At 40.8% G+C, this 12884-nt stretch overlaps 1 protein-coding gene across 1 annotated transcript; it reads left to right on the forward strand.

Annotated features, from left to right (window-relative positions):
* Window positions 1-8639: 8639 nt before the first annotated feature.
* Window positions 8640-11492, forward strand: IQCF3 (IQ motif containing F3; the record flags this gene model as incomplete). Its single annotated transcript, XM_079100446.1, has 2 exons — window positions 8640-8672; window positions 11100-11492. 2 exons carry the CDS (start codon window positions 8640-8642, stop codon window positions 11490-11492), a joined length of 426 nt encoding a protein of 141 aa, XP_078956572.1.
* Between the last annotated feature and the right edge of the window lie 1392 nt (window positions 11493-12884).

The following is a 12884-nucleotide window of genomic DNA, read 5'->3' on the forward strand; positions in this document are numbered from 1 at the left end:
GAGGCATGTTGTCCTCAGCCTCTCTGAGTTATCATTTATATCTGGCAATGTCTCTGTGGTGGGAAGGGTTGATGAATAAGAGTCCATTGCTGTCCCTCCATTTCATCTGTGCAACCCATTATCTTCACTGGTCTTTGTGTGTGTCTATGACTGTCTCTGTTTACCACTCATAATGTGGTCTTTTCACTATCCTTATCCTTATCCTTACTTTGTTTCTCAGTATTTTTCTCCCTCAGGTTTTTCCCCACCTGTCAACATTTTTTCTGATGTCTTCTTGCATATAACTCAATGAATTGTCTGAGTGTGTATTTTCTGGTAAAGCTCATTAATATTTAATCTGCTAATATTCAGACACAGTGTGCAGTTGGCCCCTTTTCCTTGATAGCCCCACAAGAAGGGATGGAGACACCTCAGAAAAGCACCAATGTTATTGTTCCTGGGTGCTTAAGGCATTACTTACCAAGGCCCAGTCTAAGTTATGCAAGCACTAAGAATATGAGAATATAGCTAGATTATAGAGAGATGATAGATAGATAGATAATTGATATGATTGGTTCAGAGATTTAAAAAAGCCAGGACGAGGACAGTCAGGTCTGGTGCTAGGTTGAAACTTCTGTGTTTACTAGTTTAGGAAAGAAAGATACTTTCTACCATCCCTTAGTTAATTTTTTTGGCTGTTTGACTGGATCTAGGACTTAATTAATACAGAACCGATAAATAAGAGAAAAGTGTACAAGTTTTATTAAATTCACCTGTACATGGGATCTTCACAAGAATATGTCTGAAGACATAAACAAAGCAAGATGTTTTTATCATTTAAATTCATGAAGGAATTCTTGAAAGAATAACAGGACAAGTAGATTTCCAGAGTAGTCTAGTAAATTCTGGAAATGTGTGTAAGAGGGAAGAGGGTAATAAAGCAAGTGTAAGAAAAGGATTCAACTGATTAGTTTATTTTTTAGGTTCATTACAGTCCCAAATACTAGTCTCTGTTAAATAAAGCTATTTTCCCACATTGATAGAGAAGACACCCCTTTCAAAATAATCTTTTATGTCTTGCTGGGTGTAGAGATAGACAGCCAGTGGCCCCTTCTGAAGTTACAGGGCCTCAGGATTTCAGGATGAAGTAACCTATATACAATGTGGCTTGAGAGGGAACATCCATAACTCCTTCACAAGGATCCTCCTATAAAGATGATAAACACAGAGCTGCTAAGAAAGCAACATACAGAACAAAGTACAGCCAAGGCATAGAAAGAGAGATTAACTCATGAGGTTTCCATTCAGACTCTGGATTCATGCCTGAATTTAGGCTAGCTGTAGTTTAAGAGTTTTAAAATTTGCCTCTTTTAAGTAGCCAGCAGAGGGGAGCCAGGGGCCTTCATCAACCGTGGATGAAAACACAACATTAAGAATAGATAAACGAGACAGAGGCTTCTCATGGCCTCTACTCTTCCCATGCAAAGCATGCATAGGGCAGCTTCCAGGAAAACCTCTGAAATCTGCTTCCTAAAGAAAGTTTACAGTCTCCATATAGAGAGATCCTGTTGTGGGGGTTGCATCTGAGAGAATAAAAAAAGTGCTTTCCAAACTTTAGTATACAAACATAGCATGGGGAGGGTTTCTGAAATTCTGGGCCCAAACCAGCATTTCTTATTCCACATGCCAGGGATCCATGGATGTGCTTTTCTAAGAAGTTTCCAGGTAATGACATGTCTGTCTACGGTCCTGGGAACCCTTCTTCGATAATCACAGGGCAGAGCTTAGCTATATCAGGATTAAGGTAACTTGAATAGTAGCACAACTAATGTTATAGTGGTATGAACTAATAAAATATTTCTCTTTCCTACATTGAAACACAAATAGCTTGTCCAGGCTCAGTAGGATGCTCTGCAGGGTGAGTAAGTCGGCCCAGCAACCATTCTACTCTGTCTTATGTTGCCATCAATTCCAAGGTCAATTAATGATCCAAGAATGATCCTTCTGTTTAATAATTATATCCACAATTCAATCAGCTGCAAGAAAGAGAGACAAGAACCAAGACTTCCTCTTTCTCTTTTTTTTTCTTTTTTAGAAAACTTAGTTTTATTGGTTCTAATATACTTTTGGATATAACTGAACATGTTAAGAGATTGTCTTCCTTCTATATTTTGCATTTTTATTTGTTCTTTCTAGATATACATTACAGTAGAGTCAATTTTGACATATTTATACAAACATGGAGTATGCCATGTTTCTAAAAATATCATCATTCTAATTAGGATTCCAGTCTTGTGGACATACATGATGTGGAGATTCACTGTGGTGCATTCATATATATACATGGAGATGTTATGTCATATTCACTCCCCTGTCTTTCCTATCCCTATCCCCCCCTGCCTTCCCTTCATTACCTTCTGTTTAATCCAGTGAACATCTATCCTTCCCTGTTCTCCCTTGTGTGTTAGCATCTACCTATCGGAGAGAACATTCAACCTTTGTTTTTTTAGGGATTGGCTTATTTCACTTAGCATGATAATCTCCGGGTCCATCCATTTACCAGCAAATGTCATGAAATCATTCATTTTTATGGCTGAGTAATATTTCATTGTGTATATATACCATATTTTCTTTATCCATTCATCTATTAAAGGGCACCTTGGTTAGTTTCATAGCTTAGATATTATGAATTAAAGTGCTATAAACATTGATGTGGCAGTGTCACTGTAGTATGCTGATTTTAACTCCTTTGGATAAATACTGAGAAGTGGTATAACAGGGTCAAATGGGGTTCCATTGCTAGTTTTTTTGAGACCTCTCCATACTGTTTTCCAGAGTGGTTGCACCAATTTGCAGGGAGTGTACCCTTTATCCCCCATATCCTCATTGGCATTTATTGTTACTTGTATTCTTGATAGTTGCCATTCTGACTGAAGTGAGGTGAAATCTCAGTGTATTAGACTAGAAACCCTGTACTTACTAGAAGAAAATATAGGCCCAATACTCCAACATGTCAGCTTAGGAACCAACTTCCTCAGCAAGATTCCTACAGTGCAAGAAGTAAAATAAAAAATTAATAGATTGGATGGTATCAAACTACAAAACTCTTCACAGCAAAATCAAGAGCATGAAGAGACAGCCTACAGAATGGGAGAAAATCCTTGTCACCCGCAACTCAGATAATGCATTAGTTTACAGAATATGCAAAGAACTCAAAAAGATTGACAAAACAAAACAAATAACCCAATCAAAAAATGGGCTAAGGAACTAAAGAGGCACTTCTTAAAAGAAGAAATACATGTTCAACAAGTACATGAAAAAATGTTCAATATCTCTAGCTATTAGAGAAATGCAAATTAAAACTAAACTGAGGGCTGGGGCTGTAGCTCAGTGGTAGACCACTTGCCCAGCAAGTGTGAGGATTTGATCCTTAGTATCACATAAAAACAAATAAATAAATAAAGTAGAGCTGTTGTGTCCATCTGCAACTAAAAAAAATTTAAAAACAAAACTAAACTGGTATTTCTCCTCTTTCTCTTTAAGGGCATGTCTATTAAGTTCCATGAGCCATTATTTGCTCACAGCTCAGAATGCTATAAAAGAAGAGCAAATAAATAGAGATATATACTATATTCATTGACATAATAACTTAATATTGTAAGGTTGTTAGTCCTCTTCAAGTTAATCAGTTAAATATAGATTCCAATTAAATAATATTAAAGTCAACTTCCAGAGTTTTGAGAAACTGACAAACTGATGCAAAAAAATTCATATCAAATGATGAAAGTTGGCTATAGGCAAGTATTTTGAAGAAAGAAGAGACAAGGGAAAGGAACATGCTCAGTCGCACTAAAATGCATTACAAAACCATAAGAATAACAGTGTGCAGTTAAGAATCTAAGGTGGGCAATAAATATTTACTTATGGATTTGTTGGGTCCACTCTTCTCCTACTTCCAACCTCTAGATAGGTAACCTGACAGAAAGTTTGATTTTCTGCACACATTGAATCAGACAACCTCTGAATTTAGGGAATTCAGGCATGACTGAGGGCAGGGGTGAAGCACCATATAGAAAACAGGCAATAAGTGGAAGTGTGCAGACTAAAACGAGAGGCCTCTAATCCCTTCCTGAGGGCTTCCAGCCAAGCTTCACTCTCCTACTCTCTAGTTCGAAGTTCTAGGCTCACTTTCTGGGGAATCTGAGACTCTGGGGAATAAATTCCTTTTTTTTTTTATAAGAGTACAAATCCACTTTTATTTATTCACTTTTCTTTGGTTCAAATCTTTAAGGAGCACAGCATCATATGGATTGTAAGAACAATGGTCTTAGCATGAAGGTTACTTTTGAATTTGGCATGAACCATTCCACTGTTTCAATGGCTACTAGTTACCTTTCTCAGATTATCCAGGTTTTGTTTGGCTTTCCTGCAGAAGCCCCTGGGTTGTTTTTCTGCTTTGTACACATTAGCACCTCTTATACAAGTAGAATTCAGTTTCATCTCTGGCATAAACACCTTCAATTTTAAGAAGAGCTGAGTGCTCTTTTGGTTCCAAAGACCCCACTTGCAGCCAACAAAATGGCCTTGTACCACAATCTTCCAGACATATTTGCCTTTTAGAAGTTCTGATCCCAACAGGCCTCCACAGGCAGAAAGGGAAAGGCCAAATAAGTCCCATAGTGCAACAAGAATGCGGCATAACAAACAACTTTGAGCCTCAGTGACATGTCACCTAAACATGCAGCTGGGGTGGTGTGGCTGGAGAAGCTCTGCTCCACAAGACTCTCATCCTCCCCCTCCCAGCAGCCTTCCGGACAACCTGTTATCTTGGCAATGGAAGAAGTGCAAAGGAGCAAAGATATATGTGCAAAAGCATTCAAGGCCAGAACTTGCACACCATCATTCCACCTTATCTATTGGCCAATCAAGTCACATAACGAAAGGCACAGGAAGATCTATCCCATCTCCTTTGGGGAAGAAAATCAAAATCCAATAACAAAAGGTGTGAATTTAGGGTCATTAACATGATCTACCAGAAACATCAAGGAATAGAATTAATGGATATAGATACTTGGGATTCCCAACTGAAGCAAAACCTCTCTACCTTATCAAATCTATATTGAATGTCACCAGAAAATAAGTTCCACTAAGTTTACTGACTTCCTCTGAAGTTAAGGCTTATAGATAAATGTCATTACTTACTCAAGTCAACCAAGGATCATCAACATAAGGCTTCTAACATGAAATATTGAAGACAAAAAACAAAGCTAAAGGGCTTAAAAGAAATAACATTGGGAACAGAACAGAAAAAGTAAAACAACAACAACTGGGATTGAACCCAAGGGTACTTTACTACTGAGCCACATCCCCAGCCCTTTTTATTTTTTTATTTTGAGACAGTGTCTCACTAAGTTGCTGAGGTTGACCTCGAACTTGCATGTGTCCCACCACACCCAGCTTGGCTAATAGAATTTCTAAAAGCAGAAAATTAAGAACATTGAAGGGTAGAAATTATCAAGAAACTAATACAAGAACATTTGCCAGAGTTGAATGATATGAATTTCTAAACCAATAGGAAATCGAGTGTCCAACACAATGAATGTTCAAAGGAAGGAAGTGGGGGAGATCTCATTTCTATGTTTTTCATTTTGAACCTTCATAACAGGATTAAAGAGAAGTTTCTAAGTGTTTCCAGAAGGAAAAAACAGGTCTGAGTTTGGAGAAAAAGGAAACAGATGATTAAAATAAGACTTAAAGAAGAAATTGGAATTAAGTCCTCAAAACTCTGAGGGAAAATAATTTTCCATCTGAAAGTTGATACTCTGTAAAGTCACCAAAGAAGAAGTTATTTTTAGACATGCAAGAAGTTATTTTTAGACATGCAACACTCTATAATTTATTTCCACTCATGCTTTTCTAAGAAGCTATGAAAATTGGAGATGATATCCAAAAAAAGAGGGAGTCATGTATGTGGGACTGTGTTCCTATCACTTGGTGAAGATCTCAGTGTAAACAGTAAATCAGAATCTAACAGAAAACTTTCAACCTGGTTGAGAAAACATTTGTTTAAAAACTCATTTCCCAACTGGAAATACATATGTAACAAAATGAAATCAAACCTCTATCTCTCAAAAAGCACAAAAAACAACTCGAAATGGATCAAAAACTTAGGCACTAGAACAGAGACCCTGTACCTAATAGAAGAAAAAGTAGGCCCAATTTTTCATCATGTGGGCTTAGGACCTGACTTCCTTAACAAGACTCCTAAAGCACAAAAAGTAAAGTAAGAATCAATAAATGGGATGGATTCAAACTAAAAGCTTCTTCTCAGCAAAGAAAACAATCAATAGTGTGAAGAGAGAGCCTACAGAATGGGAAAAACCTTTATCACAGACAGAGCACTAATCTCCAGGATAAATAAAGAACTCAAAAAACTTAACTCCAAAAAAACAAATAGCCCAGTCAATAAATGAGCTAAGGAACTGAGCAGACACTCCACAGAAGAAGAAATTTCAATCAACAAACACATGAAAAAAGGTTCAACATCTCTAGCAATTAGAGAAATGCTAATCTGTGTGTGTGTGTGCGCGCGCGCACGTGTGTGTGTGTGTGTGTGTGTGTGTGTGTGTGTGTGTGTGTGTGTATGTAGTGCTGGGGTTCAAACCTGGGGCCTGTGCTTGCAAGGCAAGCACTCTACTGACTGAGCTATCTCCCCATCCCGCCATCCCGAGAAATGCAAATCTAAACTACTCTAAGATTTCATCTCACTCCAGTCAGAATGGCAATTATCAAGAATACAAGCAATAATAAGTGTTGGCAAGGATGTGGGGAAAAAGGTACACTCATACATTGTTGGTAGAACTAAACATTGGAGCAACCACTTTGGAAAGCAGCATGGAGGTTCCTCAGAAAACTTGGGTTGGAACCACCATTTGACCCAACTATCCCACTCTTTGGTTTATACCCAAAGGACTTAAAATCAGCATACTATAGTGACACAGCCACATCAATGTTTATAGCTAAACTATGGAACCAACCTAGATGCCCTTCAACAGATGAATGGATAGAGAAAATGTGGTACATATACACAATGGAATGTTACTCTGCCTTAAAGAAGAATGAAATTATGGCATTTGCAGGTAGATGGATGGAACTAGAGAATATCATGCTCAGTGAAATAAGTCAATCCCAAAAAACTAAAGACCAAATGTTTTCTCTGATAAGTGGATGCTGATCCATAGTGGGGGATGGGCAGGAAAGAATGAAGGAACTTTGGATTATGCAGAGGGGAGTGAGGGGAGGCGTGGGCGGTGGGGATGGAAAGGATGGCAGAATGAGACAGACATATTACCCCATATACAAGTATGAAATTTTTTTAAATAAAAAAAATTAACAAAAAAACATATTTCCCAGAATGCCTGTTCCTGGTGGCTTTGGGATTGAATGGGAGGATGGGAACCTGCATTAGACTTGAGAGGCAGGAGGTCTTCCTGCAATGAGATATGGAGGCAGATACACAGAAATGTCCAGAGCCTTCTAGTTTTTATTGCTTTCCCTGCTCTGCATCCAGGTTTTCTCCTTGCCTGCTAACCAACTGAGCCCCAGTCCAACCACATGATACTTGATGATGTACCCAGCTAGGCAAAGCTTTCCTAGACTTCTCCTGATCTTCCACATCACAGTGTCATGTCAGCAATTGGATGTGTCTGGTTCCCCTGGAAGCTCCAACTAAGTCACCAACAGGGCAATGATAGGGCTGCCCAGGGCCTTTCCTCTGGTCTGGCAGTCTGTTCTTCCAGACCTTCTCTTCTCAGCTGTTGGCACATTTGAATAAGGTCCAGTTACTGCAGTAATCCTTTATCCTACAGTGGCTCTGCATCCCTGATGTAATCCCATTGGTTAGGGGTCTTCCCAGGAGAGGGGAAGGAAATGGTGAGGGGCCCTACAGAAACAGGACAAGGTAGCAGACACAAGAACAGCTGAGGCAGATGAGAGAAAGGCAATAGAGCTCCACGAAAAAGGAAATTATTCCAATAACAAGTTTGTGAATAGTTTGGGGATGAATTAATAGAAACAAGACAATTACTAGCTCCCAGAAGAATGGTGAGAAAGTTCATGAATGAAAATGTACTAATATACCCTTGTTGAGCCTTGAACAGTACACGTGATCACAATGAGGTGATGCTGATTACTAATTTTATCTTCAAAAGTGTGGCTATAATTATACTGAGAGAGGGGAGAAAGGCAAGAAAGGTAAGTCTTCATCAGCATGGAAAGATAGAAAATAAAAATTTTCAATATAGCACGTAATTGAGGTAAATCACAGAACTATATATATAAAAAAAAAAAGCAATGATCTCAGCAATAGAATTTTGGGAGAGGGAATGAGGCAGGAGGCTGCTGATTGCTTTTTACTTTTTTACTGGTGAGCATTGTAGAGTAAATTTTTAAAACTAGCTTCATGAAATTCTTTTATATTAAGATTAAAATTAAGTGTTAGGTGACCTCAAACTAAAAGTAAGACTGTGGAATGAAAGAAAAAGATACATAAAAAAGCTAAAAGTCAGAGGACCTTCTGGCAAAGGGTATTAGCAAAACTTTTATCCAAGGAAATCAGACAAGAAAAATAGGCATCAGTAGAAAAACAGATCAAAGACGAAATGGGTCAATCAACACAGAGACTCCAATGGCCAGTATGTATCAACGAAAAGAGTTAGAAGACACTGAGCAGGTTCGAGGACCCAGCACCACCCAGGTTCTTTGCCTATGAGTTCACCTAGAGCCACAAGAGGTGGTACTATCTCTTTACAAGGCAGGAGACAAGATACCAAGAACCTGGAAGACTTGCTCAGGTACACTTAGCCTGCAGAGGCTATGTCAGGACTGGAGCCCAGGTACTGTATCATATCCCTCTTCAGAGAAACACACATGAAACATCTTACAGTTCAGCAAATAACAGGAGGCTAGACACAGGTTAGGCCAGTGGTGCCACTGTGGAGATCAATCTGTCAGGACCTAGTGGTATTCTGTGTAACCTGTCCTGTAAGTCAGCAAGGTCACCCAGGATATGTACCCTACAGGACACCTCCTACAACTACTTGGGGACATCAGTGAGCCACTGATCTTGGCATGAGTGCTATAGAAAATCACTGGAGGTGACACGGATCTTAATTCATCAATGAAGAAGATAGGAGACATGCTGGTCATGGGTCCCTGTCTGTCAAGTTGTATACATGTCAACATTTTCCTGATGAAAAGGGATTTCATGGTGCTGTGCAGGAAACAATGGGGAACTGGAACGTGCTCCCGGCATGGCCCTCAGTTGCACTCTCATGGTTACGACAACGTGAAGACTAAATCATGAACTGACCTCAAATTCAAATCTCCTCACAGGAAGTTGAGGAAGACAACTGGGTTGTCTGGGGAGGGACAGAAGCCACCAGTTCTCCCTTCCATGTGGGAAGGTGATCAGCAGTGTCTTGACATGAAGAGGCCATGTCACAGCTGGGAAATACAGTTATAAGTGGCAGTGGAAACAGCCAGAAGTGGCTGGTTTGTAGATGCCTGGAGTACAAATGGGCCCTTGAAACATGACCACTGCCATCACCTGAGGACTCTACGGTGGATGGGAACTGTTCTCATACACAGTGACTTCTTTTTGGAAAATCCCTCTGCCCCAAGAAGATTCAGACACAGAATGGAAGGGCTTGTGTTACAGGACATAGGTTGGTAAGCTAGCCAATAGCAGGAGGGAGAGTAGAGATTGGCTAAGGTATCTCAAGGATGTTTCCCGGCCCCCATATTTACTTCCCACAATCAATGAGGTATCCACTGAAAGAAGGGCTTTCCCATTCCCAAGGAAGGGCACCATGGTAGAAAAGCATGGGAAATGGGGAGACAGCTTGAGTCAGAGTAGTGGGAGCCCCATGTTCCTTGCTGTGAAAACATGGGCTGCTCTCCTTGATGACTGATAGGATGATTCCAAGGATGGGACAGACCAGAGGTCATCCTTGGGCCAAAGCAGATTTAGTCCTGAGGACTCATCCCTGGAAGGAGGGAGATGGCAGGTGTTTTCTTTCCATTCATCATTTGTGAGCCTGAAGAAAACATCCTGGTCCCTGGGTAACAGTTGCCCTTGTGACATCATGGCCATCTCCTCCACCACCCATCCTGCCCCTGATGGGATTAGAGGAAAAACCACCAACGGGGGATGACCACCTGAGCATCTGCCCCCCACCATGGGCTGTAAATTTTGTGTAAGACTCCATCAGACTCACTCCCCCAGGGATAGGGAGATGTCCATATCAGAGGGAAACCCAGGCAAAGCAGGGGGCATTGGGGCTGTGGGGGTTTTGCACAGAGGCTGTCCTCACATATGCCCCCCTCCACCATTTTGATTGCAGAAGTGTGGTCCAGAGATACAAGTAACTGAGAGCGAAAGGCAAAAGAAGGTAGGTTGAAACAAGGGACATGAGGAGGTCTTTGATTCCCCCTACTTGACCTCAGGGTCCCTGGAAGTGGAGGAGCCATCTTCTCCCCTCTGCTCCCACAGGGTTGGCTCAGCATTGCTCTCCTGTCCCCTAAATCCTCTCCCTATCCTGGGCGAACTGTGCACAAACCACATGGAAGGTGGCACAGTGCAATGAGAAGTGGAAAAGCAGGTGAAGGCTAGGGAGTGATGGAAAGGCAGGAGTGGATGTCCACAGAAGTCAGGGAAGGGAAGACCCCAGAGGGCTGTGGCACTACATGAGGCTGTAGGAGGCAGCATGACAGGCTGACTTAGGACTGAGATGCAGCCCATAGATGCAGAGGTTCTTCCTTGTGAGGATCCCTTGGGTCTTCACACCTGCAGAGGGACTTCTGGATCAGAAAGTATTTGCCCTGGCTCCATGAACCTGTGAGTACACAGAGCAAGCATATCCCCATTTCATAGATGAGGACCCTGTGGTTTAGAAGGTGAGCAGATATGTCCATACCCATGGGCAAGACAGAAATGAAGGCAAAACTCCACCCAGCTTTCTGGGGTTCTCAGAACCACCTCCAGGGAAAGGGCTGTTAAGAGAACTGCCTGCTTTTGATGGTGACAAATTCACTGGCTATTCTCTGCTTTGCTTGGTTAGTTGCTTCTTAAAAAACGCCACAAAAAAAGGGTCCGGGCAGCTCAGAAGATTCAGGCCTGGTGGCGTGGCCACCTGGTGCGACGGACCCTGCTTGTCGCTGCCCTCAGGGCCTGGATGATTCAGGGCTGGTGGAGGATGGTCCTGCTGCAGCGGGCACATAAGCATCAGAAATGCCTTCTGAGGCTGTATGTAATCCAGGAGAAGTCAGCCGTCAAACTCCAGTCCTGTGTTCGTATGTGGCAGTGCCGTCAATATTACCAACCGGAATACACTCTCCCTGTGTCCCAAACCCCAAAGAGCAGCCTTATCTTCCAGAACAGTGATGTTCTGCAGGTACAATGTAAAGTTGTTTCCAAGCAACCAGAGTTCCACATTGAAATTGTATCAATCTAAAGGCCTGCAGCATCAAGAATTGGCTCCAGTGCCTCAATAAATGTCTGACCTGATTTTGTGATTCTCAGTGATTGCCACAACCACGAGGACCTCAGGCATTCAGGCTTTGCTCCTGTCCTCTACTTGGGGAAAGTCTTACACCTCCAACAATTTCCTATGACCCCTTCTTGGTCTGATCCCACATTCAAACCAAAAAATTGTTGCCCAAAGCTGCATATATGCAGATCCAGGTGTCCTATATAGAACCCCAGCACTGTTCCTGTTTTCTGAACTTGTAATTGGGAGGGATTGGGATTCGAATTCCTGATGATTCTGGGTACCACTTTATAAATGCTCACTGCAACAATATTCACATTAGCCACCCTGGTGTCTCATTTTTTATTGCCTTCTATCCTCTAAGACAAATGTCAGAGAACTATGGCCTGGAGCCAAATAGTTGCACCAGAGACTGCATGAACATCAATTCTAATATACCTAATATTTGACCCTTTTCAGAAAAATTTGTCACTGCTGTAGTGCCACTGACTTCTTCCATAATTATTAGTGCATATTAATTGTACAAAATAGATTTCCTTGTGACAATTTTATACATGCATATAACATATTTTGATCATATCCATCCTCCCTACCTCCTTCTTAACCCACCTCCCCCTGGTCCCCTTCCCTTTCTCTCATAATCCTCCTTCTACTATCATGCCCTAATTGATTCCATAATTTGTCTAGTGTAAAGAGTGTCACAATAAACATGGGTATGCTAGTATCTCTATAGTATGCTGACTGATTCCTTTGATGTATACCCAGGGATGGTGTATCTAGATCATATGGTAGTTCTACTTTTAGTGTTTTGGAGAATCTCCATACTGTTTTCTATACTGGCTATACAAATCAACATTCCCACCAATAATATCTAAGTGTTCCTTTTCCTGCACATCTTCACCAGCATTTGTTATTTTTTGTTTTCTTGATAACTGTCATTCTGACTGAAGTGAGACTGAACGTAGTTTTGATCTGCATTTCTGAAGGCCAAAGATATTGAGCGTTTTTAATATATTTATTGACTATGTTTCTTCTTTTGAGAAGTTTCTGTTCAGTTCATTTGGATCAGTGAGTAAGAATCATTTTTTATTGGATTATGCGGTGTTAAAATTCTAGAGTTCTTCAGTATTCAGGATACTATTCCTTTTTCAGAAGAATATCTGACAAAGATTTTCTCATTCTGCAGGCTATCTTTTCACTGTTGGTTGCTTCCTTTGTTGTGCAGGTGCTTTTTTATTAAACTTTATAGTTATACACAGTAGTTGAGCTCATTCTGACAAATTCATACATGCATGAAATTCAACTTCAGTTCTTGACCCCCTCTTTTTCCCTTCCCTTTTTCCCTTACATCCTCCC

This window comes from Sciurus vulgaris, assembly GCF_902686455.1.
Source record: "Sciurus vulgaris genome assembly, chromosome: 10".
Taxonomy (NCBI): domain Eukaryota; kingdom Metazoa; phylum Chordata; class Mammalia; order Rodentia; family Sciuridae; genus Sciurus; species Sciurus vulgaris.